Genomic DNA, 22,282 nt, shown 5'->3' with positions numbered 1-22,282 from the left:
GGGCAGGCAGGGAGCTTCAGGATAATGGGCACATGGGACTAATAGATTTTCATACAGGTAGAGCTGTGTGGTGATTATTGTCTGTATAGAAGAACCTTTTTCCTTTGTGATTATCTGCTCCCTTCTGGTACAATGTACATGCAATCCTTGGCACTGGTATTTGGTATATCCCCTGGAGACTCTAGGAGGGAAGTTCTCTGCCCATTCTGTGTAAGAACTTTATATATCACTTAGAATTGAATTGTTTCAGAATGGAGGTCGTCTTGGTCAGGTTTTGTATTCCTGCATAAAACAATATGACCAAGAAGCAAGTTGGGGAGGAAAGGGTTTATTCAGCTTACACTTTCACATTGCTGTTCATCACCAAAGGAAGGCAGGACTGGAACTCAAGCAGGTCAGGAGGCAGGAGCTGATGCAGAGGCCATGGAGGGATGTTACTTACTGGCTTGCTTCCCTCTGCCTTGCTCAAATTGCTTTCTTATAGAACTTGGGACCACCAGTCCAGGGATGGTACCACCCACAAGGGGGCCCTCCCCTCTTGATCACTAATTGAGAACATGCCTTACACCTGGATCTCATGGAGGTATTTTTTCAACTGAAACTCCTTTCTCTGTGTTAATTTCAGCTTGTGTCAAGTTGGCACACAAAACTAGCCAGTACAGAGGTGTTCATTGTTTGAGACAGGGTCTCATGTAGTTTAGGCTGGCCTTGAGTTTGCAATAAAAGTAAGGCTGACCTTCAATTCCTGACCCTCTTGCCTCTGCCATCCACATGCTAGGATTATAGGCCTGTGTTACATGCTAAGCTCATGAATTGTGTATTTCTCAATCCTAGAGATCAAACCAAAGGACTAGTGAATTGTTAGGTACAGTCTATCCCTAAGCTATGTACCCCAGCACAGAAGGAAACTAGTTTCTTCCTTAAAAAGTAAAATATTTACTATTTTGCCCTTAAATAATATTGTTTCCATGATAATGAATGACAAATAGATTACTTTTTTCTTTTGTTTTTTTTTTTGTTGTTGTTGTTGTTGTTGTTGTTTGTTTTTTGGAGTTTTTTGTTTTGTTTTTTGAAACAGGGTTTCTCTGTGTAGCCCTAGCTGTCCTGGAATTCACTCTGTAGACCAGGCTGGCCTCTGACTCAGAAATCTACCTGCCTCTGCCTCCCAAGTGCTGGGATTAAAGACATGTACCACCACTGCCCGGCTTATTTTTTACTTTTTTTTTTACTTTTTTCTTCTTTTTTCTTTTTCTTTCTGTCTTTCTTTCCTTTTTTTTTTTAAATGTTTAAAAATATCCTGTGAGCCTGGGTAGAATGATCCTTGCCTATTAGCCCAGCACTCAGGATGCCTAAGCAAGAGGATCTTAAGTTCAAAGCCAGTCTGGCTTACATAACAACACTCTTGTTTCAAAAACAAACAGTTTTTTTTTTTTTAAAAAAAATTACTGTGAACCTGGGAATGTATTGTTGTTTAGTTATAATCTGTTATAGCCTGCCTACCCTAATATAGATAAATAACATAGGTGTGGCTTAGAGTTGACTTCCATCAGTTTTTAAAAATATAGCTACCTGAATCATTCTCCCCACCATCCAGGTAGATATTTCCACCTCCGCAGAACACACTTGCCCACCTCTCCATACTGCTATTGCTAGTGTGTGAGATCCGTGTTTCTGTAACTATAGGTACACTTGATCTACTAGAGCTTTGTGTTAGTATGTCATTCTGTAGACGCTATAATTATCTTTTTTGGTTCATGGTATTTGATATTGGTCCAGGTATTGTTTGTATTAGTAGTGATGTATTAAGATAAGAACTAAGCAGCCTGGTCTACAGAGTGAGTTCCAGGACAGCCAGGGCTATACAGAGAAACCCTGTCTCGAAAAAAACCAAAAAAAAAAAAAAAAACTAAGCCTGCATTGTGTACATAGTCCTTGTCAGCAACATCAAGATGTCTGAAATCTGTAGGATGAGCTGGGAAGTTCCCTTTTTCCTCTTTTCCATTTTCTAACTCTCCATTTTCCAGTTAGCTATTGAAGAAACAACTATCATCAATTTGATATTTTTCTAGGCTTTATTTTGTTTACTTAAATACAGTAAAATGGTCTTTTGACCATAATACTGCATGGGTGATGGCAGCCACAGTTTCATGATTTTCAAGACACAAAATATTTCTGTTATCCTTAACTTACTGTGTTCTGGTTTCTCCTCACCCCATCCTTAGACACTGGCCTCTGTCGCTATAGCATAAATTTCAGAGTATAGTATGATTCCATAAAGGGGCATTCTATACTCTGAAATTTCAGTCTGGCTGCTTTCATGTAGGGTAGAATTTCCTCGAGGGGAAGCCAGGAAACTTGCTGGTGGTACTCTGTGAGGTCTCTTGGTCCCTGACTACATTTTTTTCATTCTGAGGCCTCATGCTATTCCTTCAGGCATGCATTTATTAGGAAAGAATAGATGGTGGCTACTTGGTTGTAAAAATCTTTTCCTCTGGTTTTAGGGTTGTTTGTTTGTTTGTATGACTGAATAAATTCTATGGTTTTATCTTCATATTTCCTGACCATGTTTAATTGTCTCCATTCTTTTATTGAGCTCAGATACTGAGGTAGGTTATGGCGCTTGGTGTGTAATGTGTATGTATGCATGTGTGTGCACCTGTATGCGTGGAAGCCCAGAGTCAGCATCAGATATCTGTCTCAATCACCTTGCACCTGAACCTAGAGCTCACTGTTTCTACAAGTCCATGTGACAGGCAGTCCCTAGGGATTTCATGCATCCATTCACCTCTCTAGAACTGGGATGATAGACATGCACCACTGTGCTGGGCCTTTTACAAGGTGATAGACATCCAAAATAAGGTACTCATGCAATACAACAATCACTTTTTCAACTAAACCATTTCCTGTGGACATTTTGTTATTTTATTCTCAAGTTAAGCCTTGCTGTCTTTGTATAAAGGTTCCATTGTTAACTCAATTTTCAGATTTTTGTGTTCCTCTGAGCATGTCTGTATATTTGTAACTGAAGTGAGAGTATTTTTTGTGAAGATTAATGAACAGTCAGTGTGTATCCTCTGCATGCTCCCATACATGCAACCAGTACACACAGGGTTGCCCAATCATCTCTTTTCTTAAAAAAGTAAGGTTTATCCGTGGGTTTTAGATACCTACAACCTCCAATTAATAAAACCAAGCAATCTGGGAAACATTACCTGGAGCCCATCCTCCAGACAAGAATAGCTGATGATGCTTCAGTTGGAAAACATTTATAATCCAACTCCAGGTTGCTATTTTATTATACCTTAGTCTTTTAGTTGTAGTCTTTGAAGCTGGAGAGCTGACTATCTTGGGTCCTGAAAGCCCTAGGCAGTGATCCACTATGTGGGCTGTGGTAGTAGGCTCATCACCACTTTGTCATCAGGTGAATCGGGCTCTTCCTCGTTCCAACATTGTCTACAATCTCTATGAGTATTCAGTACCAGAGGACATGTACCAAGAACACATCAACGAGATCAACACTGAGTTGTCAGCACCAGACATTGAGGGCGTGTATGAGACACAGGTGATTTTCTCCCTGGCCACTGACCACCTGGTTGAAAATGAAGCTGGATGATCAGAGAGAATCCCACAGGGAACTGGGCAGGGGGTGATGGTGGGCAGGTGGATTAGATAGTGATGGCTGTTAGCAACATGTCTACCTAAGGTAGTCTCTTATAGGTGAAGACAGGCTATGCTGGAGTATATGGCCCCAGATAGAGTCTCTCATTTGACCCAACATACTAACCACTTTCCCAGGTCCCATTGTTATTCCGGGCCCTCGTGCAACTGGGCTGTGTGTGTGTGGTCAACAAACAGCTGGCAAGGCACCTTTCTGGTTGGGAAGCTGAATCCTTTGCCCTGGACCACCTTGAAATGCGTTCTCTGGCCCAGTTCAGTTACTTGGAACCAGGTATGGCCTTACCAACAGCCCTATTACCTACCTTGCCTCCCCTGTATCTCAGGCAACAGGTTTTCTTTCTTCTACAGGGAGTATCCGCCACATCTACCTGTATCATCACACACAGGGCCACAAGGCACTCTTTGGGGTCTTTATCCCCTCACAGCGAAGAGCATCTGTGTTTGTGTTGGATACTGTGAGTCATTGGGCCCTGGGCATGTGAGAATATGTGGGTCAGACAGAATATGGGGAAGAAAAACACTCCCCTTGCCATTCAGTTAGAAATTGAAAGGCACAATGACTGCCCAGCTACACACACACAGCAGGCCTAACAGTTGGTGTCTGCTTAGGTACGAAGTAACCAAATGCCAGGGCTCAGTGCCCTGTACTCAGCAGAACACAGCCTGCTGCTAGACAAGGTGGACCCCAAGCTCCTGCCTCCCCCAAAACACACCTTTGAAGTTCGTGCTGAAACCAACCTGAAGACCATCTGCAGAGCCATCCAGCGCTCCCTGCTTGCCTACAAGGTAAGAGAAGTTGGGATCCAGGAGTGAATGTCTCCCATCCTGAGGTTTGTCCACTGAGCCCTTTCTGCCTTCTCAACCCAGGAAGAACGCCGGGGGCCCACGCTCATTGCTGTCCAGTCTAGCTGGGAGCTGTGTAGGCTGACCAGTGAGATTCCAGTCTTAGAAGAGTTCCCATTAGTACCTGTCCGAGTGGCTGACAAGATCAGCTATGCAGTCCTGGACTGGCAGCGCCATGGAGCTCGCCGAATGATCCGACACTACCTCAATTTAGACATTTGCCTTTCACAGGCCTTTGAGATGAGCAGGTGAGGACTTGGATGTAGCTCAGTAGTAGAAGTTAGCTAGAAAGTGCAGTTCCCAGCACTCACACATAAACAAGTAAGGCTATAAGCTGGTGCTTACAGTGTGTGGCTCTGTGAATGGTCCCTAAATGATGATAGTATACTTGGGACTAAGCCTGTACCCCTGTGTAGGTACTTCCACATCCCCGTTGGAAACCTGCCAGAAGACATCTCCACCTTTGGCTCTGACCTGTTTTTTGCACGCCACCTCCAGCGCCATAACCACCTTCTTTGGCTGTCCCCAACCTCCCGGCCTGACCTGGGTGGGAAAGAAGCTGATGACAACCGCCTTGTCATGGAGTTTGATGACCGAGCCACTGTGGAGATCAATAATTCTGGCTGTTACTCTACTGGTGAGTGAGAGAAGGGAAAGATGGGGTCTTCTGCTCAACCATGTGGGCAAAGGCAAGTCTTAAGAAATGGGCACAATAAGTTAACAGTCTGCCGGAGGTCAGACTTGACCTCGCAGGCAACTCTGGCTGTCCTCTGGTGGCAGTGACTAGCTCAGACCTGGGAAGTGACCCTAGTTCTAGCTGACGTACCTAGACAAGCTGTGTTTCCCTGCAGTGTGCGTGGAGCTGGACATTCAAAATCTGGCAGTCAACACCATCCTCCAGTCCCACCATGTCAATGACATGGAGGGGGCTGGCAGCATGGGCATCAGCTTCGATGTGATCCAGCAGGCCTCCCTAGAGGACATGGTTACAGGCAATCAAACTGCCAGTACCCTCGCCAGCTACGATGAGACAGCTCTCTGTTCTAGTACTTTCAGGTATCTACCTTCATATAATACACCATCATCCTAGCCAAGGCAATGAGGAGGGTAACCTCCACTTTAGAATGCTAAAGCCAGTCAGCAAAATATATATATTGTCAGGGGCTCCCTGTGTAGCTCTGGATTGCCTAAAACTCACTATGTAGACTAGACTGGCCTCAAATTCATAAAAGGCACATATTTCTGCCTTCCAGGTGCTGAGATTGAAGGTGTGTGCCACACATTCAACTTTTTTTTAAAGATTATTTTTGTGATTATTTTTTTATTGTCATTTATTTACTTTACAACCTGATCGAAGCTTCCCCTCCTCTCCTCCCAGTTCTTCCCTCTCGCCTTCCCTTCATCCCTTCCACCCTTTCTCTCCTCAGAAAAGGAGATGGTTCCAATGGATATTAGTGTGTACATGTGAGTATGGGTGCCCAAAGAGGCCAGAAAAGCCAGATACCCTGGAACTAGTTACAGGAGGTTGTAAAACACCTGGTGTGAGTATTGGGAATGAAACTCCAGGAGAAGTAGTATGTGCTCTTAACTACTGTGCCACCTCCAGCCTTAGAGTCAGCATTCCCGAGATGTCTGTCTCATGAGTCTTCCATAATGGAATCAAGGACCCCCATGTTCCTGCCTAGTTACTGAGAGGCAATGCAAGTGCTGTATCATCTGACCTTTCTGATGCCAGAAGCATTTCTCACAAAGAACTTTTTGATACATAATTGCTTTCAGTGTAATCAAAGGTGTATCTATCTGCGGGAAATTCCCAGGGTACCCAGCCTAATGAGTCATAGTAGCCAGTATCATCTGTCAGAGATATGGTCAGCCCTGGCTCCTAGTGATGGAACAGTGTATACTATAGAGTGGTTCCTTTGTACCAGAAACACAGAACACTTTACTCTGCCTGTAGTCCCATAGCCCTATAGGGTGGTACAATCTCCACTCATGCTAGAAACAGCAAAGCCAAGGTCAGACAGGCTGTGGTCATGATGAGTTACTGTGGCTAAGCACGAGGTAGATATTTCATGTCTGTGATTCTAAAACATGTATTTCAGCCCTGTTGCCTCCAAATGAAGAAAGAAAATTTGATAAAGTAAGAATTAGGTTAGGAGAGCTGGGAACTGAGCAGAGTTGTAGCAGAAAAAGTGTTTCAACACTGAGCAGCAGATGAGGATCAGACCCAGATAGCAGCAACCACCAGATGAGGGAAGTAGGTGTTTGTACAGAAAGCATAAAAGTGACCTCAGCATCATATCTCTGATACTGACTCCTTCATGACCCAAGTCCAGTTTGTTCTATGTAAGCACTGAATTGGTTCCAGGAACATCCCCTGCGTATTATTGGTGTCTAGAAAACGCAGCTTGGGACAGACCCTAGTTCTTCACATGGAAAGTATATAATCAACTCTGTGACTCTTCTGACAGTGAGACCCTGTCTCAAAAAAATGCTCTGCAGAGGACATGAGTTTAGCTCCCAGAATGCATGTTGAATAGTTGACAACCACTGTAAATCTAGCTCCGATACATTAGACACCTTCTGGCTTCTATGGGCACCTAGACTCACTGTACATACCATCACAACTACACATATATTTTAAAAAATTAAAAATAAATCTTAAGGACAAATGTGTCTCCTTGTCCAGGTGTGATAAGCAAGTCAGGGAGTTACATGGAGGGAAGTGGTGAGGAGGTGAAGCGCACAAGTTATGGGGCCAAGGAATGGAACCCAGACAGTTGCCTCGGGGATGAATGAGAAGGGACGGTGATACTGGCAGCAGCATACGGTACAATTCATCCTCCTTTGCCGTCTTTCAGGATCCTGAAGAGCATGGTGGTTGGCTGGGTAAAGGAAATCACACAGTACCACAACATCTATGCTGACAACCAGGTAATGCACTTCTACCGCTGGCTCCAGTCGCCGTGCTCTTTGCTCTACGACCCAGCCCTTCACCGAACACTGCACAATATGATGAAGAAGCTCTTCCTGCAGTGAGTGTTTCACCCACACTGTGGGCTGAGGGACATGAGCCAGTGCCTTTGGGATGTATAAAGCCCAGGACAGTCTTAACTGCTGTTGTGGCAGAGGCAGGCAGATCTCTGAGGTCAAAACTAGCTTGCTCTACAGAGCAAGTTTGGGGAGAGCCAAAGCTACACAGAGAAACCCTGTCTCAAAAAACCCAAACAAAACAAAACCTGAATGGAGTTCCTCATGGGACCCTAGTACGCAATGGTTGTAAACAGCAGCCTCCTTAGTAGTCTAGACCGCCTATCTGAGTTGTCCTAAGGGACCTTGGAGACAGTTCTCTGGCAGTTATTCAAGTTTCTGATCTCAGTGCTAACCCCAATCTAGGCTCCAGACAGGTATTCATGGTACCTTTGGGAAGCCCCAGGGCTCAGTGTCCAGGTTATCATGTCCATCCATCTTCACTAAACTGCAGAGTAAGCAACATGTGATTGAGGTTCTTTGTAGAGATAAGTTCAAGTTCTGTGACCACCAGAAGATCCTCACCTCAAAGAAGTGGGCCTTTATCAAGTTTAATGCAGATGAATTTGAAGACAGTTTAGGGTCAGTCAGGGCTAGTAGTGGAGCCAGACTTCATCTGGTTTTGGTTTTTTTTGTTTTTTGTTTTTCTTTTGCACCAAGCCACCTCATCCATTAATTATAAACATATTCCACAGGCTCATTGCTGAGTTCAAGCGCCTGGGGTCATCAGTCATCTATGCCAACTTCAATCGCATCATCCTTTGTACAAAGAAGCGCCGGATAGAGGATGCCCTTGCCTATGTGGAATATATTACCAACAGGTCAGTGGAAGGGATATTCTGGTTGGTAATACAGCTGCCATAGCTTTGAAGAGATGTTTGAGGGTGTCTCCATTGCTGATGAAGAAACCACACACAGAGTTAAGTACAGCAGCGTGAAAGAGTACTACATGGTAGACAACTCCGATATAAAGCATGTTGTTCAGGTCTGAAATATTAAAGGAAGACCACCTTCTGTTTATAAGAGGGTCCTATAAAGTGCTGTTACATAAACATTTTACAGATATGGGCTGGTCACGTGGGAGTGTTTTGATTCCAGATGGTCAGTCATCAAGTTCTCAATTGCAGGACCCTGTTTTATACCTTTGGCTTCAGGCAGTGATTATGGTCTGGATGAATCATATTCTCAAATCTATTTGGGCCCAAAGGCTTCAATGTAAATAAGATAACGTCTTGAGGGTTTGACTTTGGGGTTTTTTTTTTGGGGGGGGGGTTGTTTTGGAGAAAGAGAGAAAGTGTGTGTGGGTTCCTAGAGCAAAAGAATGTGTCAATCAGATCTCTTGGAGGCAGTTATAGCCACCCAATCCAAGCTCCAATTCTGATAGAGCAATAAAAGTTCTTAACAGCATACACTCATACATTAAGGTAAATAAATAAACATATCTTTAAAAAATATGAGGAAGAGAAGTCTGTTTAGAATCTCCTTCCCTCCTTGTGGGTATAAAGGGTGGGATTAGTGATAAAGGCCAACTTATCTAGGAATGGTACCAATGAAGAAAACTTATGGTGCTTGAAAACAGGAAGCAATGCTACCAGTGACATGTACCTGACTAAGATAGAGGCAGTGGACCTGGGCTTCCCCAGCTTCCCTCTTGGTCGTCTTTATTACCAGGCAGTTGTTTACAGGCAGCTCCTTCATATGCTGGGAAGTTTGGGAGACTCTGAATACACTTGAAGTTCATTTGTGAGCAAAAGGAACTATGTCACTTTCATAGTTTCTGTCTGGCTTCTTGCAGCATCCATTCTAAAGAGATCTTTCATTCCCTGACAATCTCTTTCTCTCGATGCTGGGAATTCCTTCTCTGGATGGATCCATCCAACTACGGTGGAATCAAAGGAAAAGTTCCATCTAGTATTCACTGTGGACAGGTAAAAGAGGTAGGTACGGTCCCCATATATATGGGACCACATTCACCCCTGTGGCAGCCACTGCTTACCCCTCTAAGTCCTGTTTCCTGGGACTTAGAGGAAAAGTTAGGAAAAGTACAGTGTTAGCCGTAATGAAGGCAAAGAGCTTTCCATGAAGCAGAACCTGGCAAAACTCAAGGAAAAGAGGGAGGAGAGAGTGAGTTGTGGAAACACTGGCAAAGCCAGACTTGTCTAGAGAGCAAGACACCCCAGGAGCTGGGACAGCTCAGGCACATTGGATGTCGGGGCAATCGTTTCAGGTGATCACAGAGAGCTGGCAGTGCCCACTTTTTTCACAGAATGGAATTCAGCATTAGAATGGAAAGTCTGGCATTTATTTGCCCCCTTCTGAGACTAACGCACCACAAGGGGAAGAAAAGCAGGCAGTGTCAGGTCAGAGGAGGGATTCCAGTGCAAAGTTGTGAAAAGTCAGGGTCCGGGAGCTAGCAGGTAAATTTAGCGATGCACAATACCTGTGGGTGAATGGAGGTTGCATCCAAGAGTCATGTGAGGGAAGGTGTGTGATATTTGTGAAATGGAAATATAGTTGATCACCTTGTGCTAGAGCAGTACCCAGGAAACAGGCCAAGACAACAGACCCTTGTTCAACATGGCGTACTTGCAGATAGCCAAAAGGGGAAGCAGGCAGACTGGAAGCTGAGGGACAAGGACAAGACTTCCTTAGACACCGTGTCTCAAAGGTCTAGACAGGAGCAGTTCTAGTTAGAGTTGGGATTAGGACATAGACTTCACTGGGCTGGGGGGTGGGGGGGAATGTGGTCATCAGGATAATGGCATGGTGCTAATGTCAACTTTTCCCATAAGCTGATGTAGAAGTGAATTTACCCTGGCAGGATCACAGGCATACAGTCAAGTTGTGCCTGTGGGAAAATTGTCACCAACATAAGAGGTTCTATTTTGTGAGATGGATTCTGACTGTGTAGTTTGGGCTGACCTTAATACTCATCATCACTAAAGACTCTGAGCATCCTGAGCCATAGGTTCAAGGCACTGCTCCCAGCTAAAGAAGAAATTTTTAAAGGATCAGAAGAAGCTGGTCACTTCAAAGTTCTGGTTGGTTAGCCCTAAATGGAAGGGGAGTTGGATAATTTTGAAGTTCCCTCTAAAAAAAGTAAATGAGAATCACAGTTCCCAGTCACCCTAGTGAGCTAGACATGCTCCATGGAGCACTGGTCTTACAATGTGAGAGTTCAGGAAATTCAAGCTGAAGGAGTCCTGCCTCCCATGTCTTGTTACTGCCATAGTGGAAATAGGAGTTGTCTTTGTGTTGCAGCAAGACTCCCAGGCAAGGGAGGAAACTGAGGATGAGGAGGACAAAGAAAAGGATGAGGAGGAAGAAGACATGGGGGAATCTGAGGTTGAGGACTTACTGGAGAACAATTGGAACATTCTACAGTTCTTGCCACAAGCAGCCTCTTGCCAGAGCTACTTCCTCATGATTGTTTCAGGTGAGCCAAGCTGAAGCTGAACAACCACCTGAGTTATGGAAAATGGCTCTGGCTCCTTGATGTGGAGAGGACATTGGCAAGCTCAGTGGAGCTGCCGCTGTCTTTACCTTTTTCCAGCATAAGGACCAGAGGACAGCTGATGGAAGGGCTTTCTGGCTTCTCTCTAGACCTCCTGAGCAGCTCCCCTGAGGGAACCCCAAAGCTGTTTTCCCAGTTCTATTTCTAATAGGTTCACAACTAACATCCCTGGGAACATGTACATGCTCATACGGTAACAAGACTGGCCTCTGGGGCTTCACTAACGAGGAAACTTGTACCTTGAAAGTATTTGTAAACCTGGTTATTGTGGTCAATATGCAAATAAGTATAAAAATTAGACTTTTATAATTCAGTGCCATTCATTAAAACAGAAAAACAAGTGATGAGCATAGTCATTAAACTGTCAACAGAGAGACAAGACTTCTTACACATCTCATAGGTCTGTACCAACAGATGGGTTCGTTTGTGATTGCTTATGTCTTTGTCTACATCTTTTGAGTCTTTACCTTTCCAGGTTGTCTCAAGAAATATTCCAGGTTAGCTGAGCAGTGGTGTCCATGCCTTTAATCCCAGCACTTGGGAGGCAAATGCAGGTGAATCTCTGAATTCAAGGCCAGCCTAGTCTACAGAGCAAGTTCCAGGACAGCCAGGATTATACAGAGAAACCCTATCTTGAAAAACCATGGGACTGAAGAGATGGCTCAGCGATTAAGAGCACTGACTGCTCTTCCAAAGGTCCTGAGTTCAAATCCCAGCACCCACATGGTAGCAAATCCCAGCACCCACATGGTAGCTCACAACCATCCATAAAGAGATCTAATGCCCTCTTCTTATGTCCAAAGACAGCTACAGTGTACTTACATATGATAAATAAATAAATCTTTAAAAAAGAAAGGAAGAAAGGAAGAGAAATATTCCAGGCATGTGGGCTCAGGTTTTACAGTACTGTCAACATTTGCTGTTAAGGATCTGCTTTCATAAACTATCCTGTCTATGCTTGTTGTCCTATTTATTCACTGTTCAGGATGAATTCAGGCATCAGCAGATTCTCTTTTTGGGGGATTTTCTTGGTTGTTTGGTAGATCAGTTGGTTGGTATTGATTGTTGGTTGTTTTGTGGTTTGGTTTGGTTTAGTTTGGTTTTGATTTTGGTTTTGATACAAGGTTTCTCTGTGTAACCCTGGTTGTCCTGTCCTGGAATTTTCTATGTAGACCAGGTTAACCTCAAACTCAACCTGCCTCTGCCTCCCAAGTGCTGGGATTAAAGGCATGTGCCACCGCCACCACCCTGCACAAATTCCCTTCTTATATCCAATTCTCTATTTGATTTTGTACTCATCAAAGGGCAACAGATAAGCTGTCCACTAACAATGACATTTCAGATGAGTGTGTCTGACCAGCTTAGCAGCCACTGGGCTTCTTCAAATTCGGGAGTATTTACCAATCTTCTGTGACCTATGTCTGTCTCTCTCTGCAGCATACATCGTAGCTGTGTACCAAAGCATGAAGGATGAGTTGAGACACAGTGCCCCAGGCAGTACCCCTGTGAAGAGGAAAGGGGCCAGCCAGTTCTCCCAGGAGGCTGAAGGGGCATCTGGAGCTCTTCCTGGTGAGTAGTCCCTGGTCACAGGATACTGCTATGTGCCATGAGCTGATCTATATGCTTCAGGTGGTACAGACAAAGGGGTAGGAGATATCCAGTGCCAGCAGAGTCTGTCTTTCCCAGGAATGATCACTTTTTCTCAAGACTATGTGGCAAATGAGCTCACTCAGAGCTTCTTCACCATTACTCAGAAAATTCAGAAGAAAGTCACAGGTTCTCGTAACACCACTGAGCCCTCAGAGATGTTCCCTGTCCTCCCTGGTTCACACTTGCTGCTCAATAATCCTGCTCTGGAGTTCATCAAATACGTGTGCAAGGTAAGGGCCAGGTATAAGTCCTTCAACCATTCCATCAGCATTTGCTGTGTCCCAATCAAATGCAACCATTGTTGAGGGATTTGAGCTTAGGTATTACAGAAGAAGCCCTGCTCTGATAGATCCTAAACCTGGCAATAAACCATAAGAGATTGCTCAGTTCAGAGACTCAGGCACTCTGGGGGTGGCTGGGAGGGGGGACCTGGAACCAGGCACATAGGCTCTGAAGTAGGAGAGCAGAGTGCTGGGAAAGTTACAGCCCCTGGAAGCGGCAGGAATCCATGGATTTCCTGCCACCAGTGGGCCTGGTGAGCCAGAACAGACCTCTGAGACCAAATGAGGTGACAGCTTGTTTTCTGGGAAAAGCGGGCCAGCACGGTGAGGTGATATTACCGGTGCCCACGTGAGGTCATTGCTCAAAGCACTTATTGTTCATTGTGCCATCTGAGCATCCCAGGGCATCACTCTGAAGCTGAAACTGAGTATCAAGTGACTACACCTTAGGGTTTAACATGGTAAGCTGGGGATGTTTCTTCTCCACAGATGCACTTTGGATAGTCACTGACCTATCTTTTCCAGAAAACACACTATAATGAACTGCACATTAGATCTGTAGTCCATTTTTAGGTCATCTTTATAGTGTGTGCACAAGTTTCCAGGGTGTTCGGTTCCAGAGCCCTTTTCTGTTGAATATTTACACCCTTTCAAAACACAATTGGACTGGGCATGTTGGCTCATGCCTAAAGTCCCAGGGACTGTTGAGGCGGGTAAGAGGACCAGTTTGAGGACAGACTGTATCTTCAAAAGCTATCGAGTATGACTATCTTTTAAAAAGTAACAACAACCGGGGGCTGAGAGATGGCTCAGTGGTTAAGAGCACTGACTGCTCTTCCAGAGAACCTGGGTTCAAATCCCAGCAACCACATGGTGGCCCACAACCATCCATAACAAGATCAGACACCCTCTTCTGGGGTGTCTGAAGACAGCTACAGTGTACTTACATAGAATAAATAAATCTTAAAAAAAAAAATAACAACAACCAAAAAAAAACAAACAAAAAAAACCAAAAAACAAACAAACAAAAAAAAAAACTTAAAATGACCTCATTGGGCTTCTTTATTTTTGGATTCTGTAGTTTTTTGCACATTGATGCTAGTACTTATATGGGGTTTTTTTGTTGTTGTTTTTTGTTTTTTGGGAGTTTTTTTGGTCCATTCTTATGGTGGTAACAGCCTGTGTCTTTGTCTGGTATTAGGGTGGTGTTGACCTCCTAGGACCAATAAGGGTATCCTCCCTCTTTAGTTTCTAGAAGGTATTGTGTAGAATCAGTGTTGTTTCCATCAGTGAAGACTCTACTCACTGACAGAGTTGCTACTGTAGAGAATCAGCTCTTCCTGGGGCTTCCAGGTAGGAAGAAGGCCTAAGATGCTGCTGGGAAATGAGCTAAGAGGAGGTATTTGGTCCAGCCAGAATGGCAAAGAGGCCTAGGAGCTACTTCATGATGGTCTGTGGTCCCCATAGGTACTGTCTCTGGATACAAATATCACAAATCAGGTGAATAAGCTGAACAGAGACCTACTTCGCCTGGTAGACATTGGTGAATTCTCTGAGGAGGCCCAGTTCAGAGACCCCTGCCACTCCTACGTGCTCCCTGAGGTAATCTGCCACAGCTGTAATTTCTGCCGAGACCTGGACCTGTGCAAAGATTCCTCTTTCTCTCAGGTGAGCTCAGCTGATGATCAAAACCTCTAAATTTTTTGAGGTTGGCCTACAAACCTCCAAAGTGGTTGGGATATGTAGCCCAACCTGTGATACACAACGTATTGCCTCAGTGACTCATTTATGGATTAAAAAGCCACCCTAAGCCACTCCACTGTAGCATGCTAAAAATTTGTTCTGGAGCAGGGCGGTGGTGGCGCATGCCTGTAATCCCAGCACTATGGGAGGCAGAGGCAGGCGGATTTCTGAGTTCGAGGCCAGCCTGGTCTACAGAGTGAGTTCCAGGATAGCCAGGGCTATACAGAGAAACCCTGTCTCAAAAAAACCAAATCCAAAAAACCAAAAAAAAAAAAAAAAAAAAAAAAAAATTTGTTCTGGAAAGGTCTGATAAGCACAGACAAAAAGCTCAGGCTATATGCAATGTAGCCAAGAGCAGTGATGGTTTCCTTTGCCCCTGCACTCCTCTCTGACATCTTCCCTTGCACCAGCCTTCTGTGCTGACCCAGGTGTGCCATGCTACCGCTCACAGCCTTCCTCCCATTTCCCAGGATGGAGCCATCCTGCCTCAGTGGCTCTGCTCCAATTGTCAAGCCCCCTATGACTCATCTTCCATCGAGTCAGCTTTGGTGGAAGCCTTGCAGAGGAAACTGATGGCCTTCACACTTCAGGACCTGGTGAGCTCCCTAGTCCACCTAGAAGTTTCCAAGCACTATCAACATTTCAGGGAAACCAAGATGATACTTGGTTCCTGACTGCCCTAGGAGTCAGTCCTCATCCATAGAATTCTCCGGCCCATCCTGTCGTTGTCTGTTGATACCCTCTATGGGCACATGCATCTGTCCATTGGAGGGAGATAGACAACAGACAGTAAAGATGTTGGTGGTAGAGCGCAGGAGCAGAGCAGAAAAAGCTTCAGCAGCAGTTTATGAGGACCTGAGCAGAGTCCTTGGGTATATCCCTGGGCAGAGCCAACTGGGACACGGGACCCTCCCAGACCTTGGCAGTCCAGGCTGAGGATACCCACAGCAAGGTGGGCATCTTGGAGAAGGAGCTGGCAAGAGTTGAACAACTCTTGAATTTCATCAAGCACTGAGTCCTGAAATAAACTTGCCAGTGGTTTCAACAGGGCTCCAAAGCTGCAGATAGGATCCAGTTTGAGCCAAGATTCATGGTGCTGCTTGCTTGTTTCAGGTATGCCTCAAGTGTCGTGGTATGAAAGAGACCCATATGCCTGTGTACTGCAGCTGCGCTGGGGACTTTGTTCTCACCATCCACACTGAGGTGAGCCATTCTCACACTGTGGGCATTGCCCCTCCTGTCTGAGTGAAACCCAGAGTCATTGTCTCTTTGTTCCTACAGGTCTTCATGGAACAGATTCGAATCTTCCAGAACATTGCCAAGTACTACAGCATGTCATATCTCCAGGAGACCATAGAATGGCTGCTACAAGCAAGCCCTTTATCAAACTATTAGCAAGCCTAGACTGAAGACACCTTGGTATCCCACACCTTACTGCCTGCTCCAAAAGGCTGAACCACTGACCACCTTGCTTTTCTAAACTCATGACCACAACCTAGGCAGAACAGAGAGAATACTTCCAGGAACTTCAAAGTGCCACAAACAAGCAGGAGCAGGGACTGGCTCTGTCCCCTAGTTACCTGCTAAATAATCAAGTTTGTGAAGCTTCTGCTTTATGCTTCCTTACAAACTCTTCTTCCTCCAGCCTGAGCATGAGATAGGTTCTAAGACCAGGTAAGTGGATGTGGCAGAGAAGATGCAGAAGCCAGTGCAAAACCCTGACTGACCAGAGTCTTGCTTATTTTCAGACAAATGGACCTTTCCCTCAGCTTCATGGGTATAGAATTCAGGCTGCTTTCAGGGATATCCAGAAACATAGAGACCCAGGGTTTTTTTCTTCAGAATAAAGTATGAAGAGGGTTATCTATTACCCAGTGTCTTGAATGAGACCTGGAACTCTGTCCAGAACTGGGCTGAGACAGGCCTAAAGAATGGAAAACCCACTCTTTGTCTACCAGGGCTGCATTGCGAGGACCTCGTAAGCCTGAGGGCCATAAACAAAGGCTTTGTAAGTGTCATTTATCATAGGCTCAAACACCCTAAGACCTAGATTTTAGAAAAATACCTTCTCACGTGTAAGATTTGAGGCTTAACTGGAGAAAAAGCAAGGAAAATGAGGGAAAAGAGGTTCTGTGAGGGTTCAGATCTGTTGAGGGCTTGTATTCAGCATCATTTGTTCCTCAGGCTATTACAGACCCAGAGCACTGAAGCAGATACCCCCTTAAAGGGTCAGCTTAATCTCTAACCTTTTTAATATGATGCCTCTTTGCACTGCAAGTGGTGGATTAAGTAGCTGTTCTCACTTCCTACTCTGTACTGTCACTGACCTATCTGCTAGATGAGCAGAACCTTTCATTAGTCTCAGGAAATAAGAGAACTCTCAAATCTCACTGAGCTAAATGCAGCCCTTGTCTACAGCTTCTTTCTGGCCCAGGCCATAGTTTACCAGGGCAGTAGCGAACTGCCAAACTCAAATACCCCAAATAATGGGAGCCCTAAAGGGAGATGGGAGCTACTACTAGATTTATGTGTATGAGTATTTTGCCTACATGTATGTGTATGTACCAAGTGTATGCTTGGTACCCACAGAGGTCAGAGGAAAGAAAGCATTGGATCCCTTGAAACTGAACTTATGGATGCTTGTGAGCCACTATGTGTGTGCTAGGAACCAAATTCCAATCCTCTGAGAGAGCTACAAGTGCTCTTCTCTGCTTAGACATCTCTCAGCCCCCTATAGTTTGCAATTCCTAGCTTACTACTTTCATTTGTACAGAGACCCTATACAAATGAGCCTGTCCAGGGAGTCCCTGAAAGGAAAGTTTAATATCTAACATCTATCCATCAGGCATTTGTCTGAACCTTAGTGAGCTCAGGCTGTCTGTAGGGAGAAATCTGATACCTACTTGATCTTCCCTGGTTGGAATGTGCACTGAGCTGGCAGTGCTGGGACATTATGAATGGAGATCAAATCAAATTAGTCGAGGGGAGGAGGGAGCCGGTTAACTTAGCTTCCTGGATTTTTGGGCCCAAGAGACTCCAATCTACAGCAGCACATGGTAGGTCACTGCAGCCATAGATACTGCTCAGCCCTGGGTTCAATCAGAGGTCAGTTTAGGGATTCTAAAGTAGAAAACTCTATCTTTGGCCCTGGTTTCTAAGCTGTAATCAGATACCAAACTGAAAAGGGCAGTTTGTCTAAAACTAGATAAACTTTCAAACCAAACATAGAGGAAGTTAAACATATTTGGTAGCCTGTGGAGGCCATGACCAAGGAAGGAAGGCTCTGGGAGTAAGTATCAAGAACTGGTATTCTTGCTGGGTGGTGGTGGTGCACACCTTGAATCCCAGCACTTGGGAGGCAGAGGCAGGCGGATTTCTGAGTTTGAGGCCAGTTTGGTCTACAGAGTGAGTTCCAGGACAGCCAAGGCTACACAGAGAAACCCTGTCTCGAAAAAAAAAAAAAAAAGAGAGAACTGGTATTCTTCCAAGCATCCTATAACACCTAGAGTGCCAACACAAACACCATCTTCTGGTAATGTAGGCAGAAACTGAAGGGGCTCCTTCCTAGTTCTTTGGCTACTCTGCTACTTGGTGTGCTGTTCTGAGCTAGGATGCCTTCTCAGGTGGCTTTCAGCATAGACATACCCACCATGGACTAAGATCCAGGTTCCCAACAGGGCTTTACCTGACCAGAGTCACTCCACTAAAGGGGAAAGATGCAGTTAACTAGATTCCCCAGGCCCAGGTGTTAGTACTGGCTTTGTGCTTCACCCGTTCACTGGCCTCACCCCATGACGTTGATTCTGAACATAGCCTTATCCCCTTGGCAGATGTGGCTTTACTCTATACCCAGTCTGGTTCACAGACCTAAGAATGCAGGCAAACTCAGAATGCAAGACCCCTGGGAAGGAGGCTGACTCTCCTGTCTTATATTCCCGACACATATTCACAGCTACTCTCAAAGAACTGAGGCCAGAAAGCTCATCACTGGTTTATTGGACTCAGCATGCTGCAACTTCTAAAGAGGGGCTTAAAATACAACAGAGGGAAATAGCTCTAATTTGGGGTGCCAGAATACTGTGAGAGTACAAGAGGTGGGCAGGGAAAGGATAAGGGGTCCTATGAAGAGTTCTGTTGAGAAAGGAGATGGCAGGAACCCACTTCTCCCCAGATGCCTGTCGTCTTGCACAGGTCTGTTTCCCAGTCACATGGACATGGTTACTGAAGCGTGCAGATCTTCCCTAGGGCTGCCTAGCAGCTGAAGCCGTCTGCCCTCCCAGATCCAGGTCTGTAGCTTAGGATGAGATTAAAGTTGGGCCAAACCTTTGGGATCCGTGGATGTGGAGTCCTGTTGGGAAGGCTCGGGGACAGGAGGCCTTTGTCCCATATGCTGGTCAAGAGTGTCCACCACCTGCTCAGTCAGAGCAGAGATGGAGCAAGGCCGAGGAGGCTGGACAGCCAGTGATAGCTCTGCCCCTTCTCCCAAAGTTGGTCCTTCACCTGATGGAGGACTGGGTAGCTGATCCTGGGAGTAGTGACTAGGTCGGGGAGGGATCTGGCCCAAGACAAGGGCAAGGGTCACAGGCCATCTACTTGAGGGATGCCTTGGAGTACGCACCTTGTCGAACTTCTTATGACTGTAGAGCTTGTTTTTGTTCATGAACGTTAGCAAAATCCAGTCACACAGAAAGGAGCCCTGAAATCAGCAGGTGCGATAGGTAAAGGCATATCAAACACTCCATACCTGACCCAGACTCCCAAGGGGATTTGTATTTCTTACCACCCCGATAGAGGTCAGAGCAGTGGCCAGATTGATGATGGTAGGAATGAGACTGAATTTCCCTGCCTGTAGAGAACAGACGTGAATTTAATTAGGCCTTCAGCACATGCTCCTTGTGGCAGAAGTGGAGCTTGAGGGTGGGATGCTATAAGGGACACGGAGCTAGCCCAGCACAGGCCTAGTTGGAACCCTTCAGCTGTGTGTACCTGTCCATGCACAATAACATCAATCCGAATCCCATAGGCTTTGATGAGAGTTCGAGTAGTGGTGGTCCCATTTATCTTGTAATACTTGGCAAACCTAGGGTCGAGTGAACCAGAGTGGTGTCAGAACTGTCAGTCTGAGGACTGGCATTTCTGCACACTCCTCTTCCTCTCTTTAGGACCACTTCTTGTGGAACTATAGTCAGAGCAGCTACTACTTTCTATGCCATGGATTCAGACATTGAGAGAACAAGGTACCTGAAGTTGTAGCCTGAGGAGGCAGGGTCATACTTGGGGTCGAGCCTCCGGAAAGAATATTTGGGGTTGCACTGTGATTCAGACAAGTCCAGGTCACAGTTCCAGTTGATGATGACTCCAATGACACCACCCTGCAGAAAAGTGACCCAAGGAGGGTTGAAGAGCATAGAGCAGAAAAACCTCAAGGGGTAGAGTTCAACTCAGAGCCAAAGGTCCAGGGAACAAGTGACTTTTTGGCTTTGGAGGCATAGTGAGGTACTAGCACCAGTACCAGGTGTCAATAATTGAGCAGGTGCCTGCAAGACCGTGATCACATTTCTCCCCTCTGCCCAAACGCAGCTAAAGCTGGCCAAAACAAAGAAGGTACACCTAGATGGAGTAAAGCCCTTCCTGGGTAGCAGATGCTGACACCCTGCTTCTCTGTCCTCATGCCTTCTGTCCCTCACCTTGTGTGCCAGTTCTGTGAAGTTCTCTCCTGCCTGCTCCACAATGAAGCCGAGCCTGAAGATGGGACAGTATGGGTCAGACTCTTGATCAAACGTGCAATGCTTCAGGTAGTCATTCTTCTGGCTTGCGATGTTGCCCCTAAGGAGCAGCAGAAAACACAGTACTTTTTTTTCTGAACACCTGGCTCCCAGCACAGGCCAACACACTGGCCAGGCATTTGCTATTGCTCTGTCCCTCAGACTCACTTGGAGAACTTGAACTTGGGGTAGTGAATGCTGTTCTTGATGAGGATAGTGAAATTTGGTGCCATCTTACCCAGAAAGTGGCTGCAAAGTTACAGACAGTTGTTTAGTCTCCCCAAAGCCCAGGGGAAGGGAGGACATAGTCTCCCTCCTCCCAATTAATCTGATTTTCATCAGTAAAGAGACTCCCAATGTGGTCTGTGGATCCTACATACTTTTCAGAAGTTCCATCCTCCACCGGGCACCAAGCTGACACTTCGCAGGTCTTGGAATCCCCATAGTAATAGGGTACACAGTGCCCTGTCCGAATCCCTACAGGACACACTCTGGTTAATCTGCTGAGGTCCGTGCTAACCCCACCTTCCCCCACTGTCCCTGGTGCATACTGACCATTGCCTTGCATTTCCAGCTGTCCGGGCACACAGTCGTCATCTGAATGGCAGGTAGAGCTGTGAACCTTCAAGCTCTAGAGTGAAGATTGTAGGTCAGAGAGAAGATTCTGTATCTGGCCTAGGTTTTCCCAGACCACCCTTGACCCATCTCACCTCTGGACATGTTCCCAGGGTCTGGGAAGCGGTAACCTCGATCCTGGTGATGATGCTGACTACACTGCCCCCCTGGTTGCAGAAATAAAGGCGCGGTGGGCCTGTTAGCTCACTCAGACCAGTCACACCGCAGAGGAGCATCGGGCCAGGGGCAGGAAGCGCCGCACCTCCGGGGGCTTTACATATTCCTCCACATCCCACACTTTGTGCTCCGACATGGTGATCCCCTTGACTTTGGTGATGATGGAGCTCTCCGGACCGGTCTCGCTGTCCTGGTAGCTTTTCTGCACGATGAAGACGTACCTGTGGGACAGGGCGGTGCCGGCTCCGGAGGCAACCCTGGAGAGACCAGGATATCCCGCTCCTGAAGCCCTAAGGGCGCTCGCGCAAGCCCCCAGCTGAGGATCCCCCTCCGCCTGATTGCCCACTGTGCCCCGGCCCGCGCACCACACGAAGTAAAGCAGGATGAGCAGCTGCACCGTGCGGTGCACGAATCCCAGGCGCCGATTCCGCACCACGATCACCTTAGGCGTCTCGTAGTCCCAGAACGCGGACCAGCAGCCCCAAGCCAAGCGCCGGACCATGGCCGCCCCCGGGGGAAGCCGGGGCTGTGCAGCGGCCATGGCCCTAGGAGCTCAGTCCACTAGAGCTGCTGGAGCGCCTCACACCCTCGGCTCTAGAGGGCAGGCTGGGGGTGTGGCCTCGCTCCCCGCCCATTGTGACAGTAGAAATCTAGTCCCTTTCCAAAGCTGATGGAGTTATATATACTGGTCTCCCTGACGGCTGCATGTGCAGCCCGGTGCGGCTCAGAGTGCAGCCTGGTGGTGAGGTTGGTGGGTCACAACTCCAGCTTGGTGACAGAAGGGCAGAGAGGCCAGGCCAGCCTGGAGAAGCCCAAGAAAAGCTCCATGCTAGGAACTTCCCTCATTATTCTTCAGGCTCGGGCTGACAGCAGGCATCCCAGGTTTCTCATAGCAGACACAAGGGCGCAAGCTCCAACCCTCATTTCTCCATGGAACTGCCCAGCCTTGTATTGGGCAGTTAATTCCGCTTCCCACCCCCACCAAC

The 22,282-nt window shown here is 46.4% G+C and overlaps 2 protein-coding genes and 1 pseudogene across 5 annotated transcripts in view; 2 read left to right on the top strand and 1 right to left on the bottom strand.

Annotated features, from left to right (window-relative positions):
* Pole (DNA polymerase epsilon, catalytic subunit) overlaps positions 1-16,609 on the top strand; it is a 53,933-nt gene extending 37,324 nt beyond the window's left edge. For all 3 annotated transcript variants that reach the window (XM_052167514.1, XM_052167513.1, XM_052167515.1), the window contains exons 33-49: positions 3,422-3,562; positions 3,796-3,949; positions 4,027-4,133; positions 4,288-4,464; positions 4,546-4,769; positions 4,938-5,158; positions 5,373-5,577; positions 7,383-7,556; positions 8,247-8,372; positions 9,347-9,488; positions 10,813-10,987; positions 12,503-12,634; positions 12,752-12,945; positions 14,464-14,664; positions 15,210-15,335; positions 15,853-15,942; positions 16,021-16,609. In XM_052167514.1, the coding sequence (XP_052023474.1) occupies positions 3,422-3,562; positions 3,796-3,949; positions 4,027-4,133; positions 4,288-4,464; positions 4,546-4,769; positions 4,938-5,158; positions 5,373-5,577; positions 7,383-7,556; positions 8,247-8,372; positions 9,347-9,488; positions 10,813-10,987; positions 12,503-12,634; positions 12,752-12,945; positions 14,464-14,664; positions 15,210-15,335; positions 15,853-15,942; positions 16,021-16,134 (2,703 nt within the window). In that variant the 3' untranslated portion in view covers positions 16,135-16,609. The remainder of the gene's footprint in view (positions 1-3,421; positions 3,563-3,795; positions 3,950-4,026; positions 4,134-4,287; positions 4,465-4,545; positions 4,770-4,937; positions 5,159-5,372; positions 5,578-7,382; positions 7,557-8,246; positions 8,373-9,346; positions 9,489-10,812; positions 10,988-12,502; positions 12,635-12,751; positions 12,946-14,463; positions 14,665-15,209; positions 15,336-15,852; positions 15,943-16,020) is intronic.
* On the top strand, positions 7,747-7,869 carry LOC127673449 (uncharacterized; annotated as a pseudogene).
* Positions 16,610-18,911: 2,302 nt separating the features above from the next.
* P2rx2 (purinergic receptor P2X 2) lies at positions 18,912-21,922 on the bottom strand. 2 transcript variants are annotated; one of them, XM_052167516.1, is made up of 11 exons: positions 21,662-21,922; positions 21,382-21,553; positions 21,215-21,286; positions 21,060-21,135; positions 20,885-20,981; positions 20,673-20,753; positions 20,427-20,565; positions 19,981-20,111; positions 19,726-19,819; positions 19,520-19,585; positions 18,912-19,435 (listed from the first exon to the last, which is right to left on the bottom strand). In XM_052167516.1, exons 1-11 carry the CDS (start codon positions 21,835-21,837, stop codon positions 19,046-19,048), a joined length of 1,494 nt encoding a protein of 497 aa, XP_052023476.1. In that variant the 5' UTR covers positions 21,838-21,922; the 3' UTR covers positions 18,912-19,045. The 2 variants fall into 2 exon arrangements, with proteins under 2 accessions (XP_052023476.1, XP_052023477.1); XM_052167517.1 differs by lacking the exons at positions 21,060-21,135; positions 21,215-21,286 and having other exon boundaries at positions 21,382-21,517; positions 21,730-21,922.
* Positions 21,923-22,282: the final 360 nt, after the last annotated feature.

This window comes from Apodemus sylvaticus, chromosome 22 (genome assembly GCF_947179515.1).
Source record: "Apodemus sylvaticus chromosome 22, mApoSyl1.1, whole genome shotgun sequence".
NCBI classification, from domain to species: Eukaryota; Metazoa; Chordata; class Mammalia; order Rodentia; family Muridae; genus Apodemus; species Apodemus sylvaticus.
This window is presented reverse-complemented; position numbering and strand designations above follow the sequence as displayed.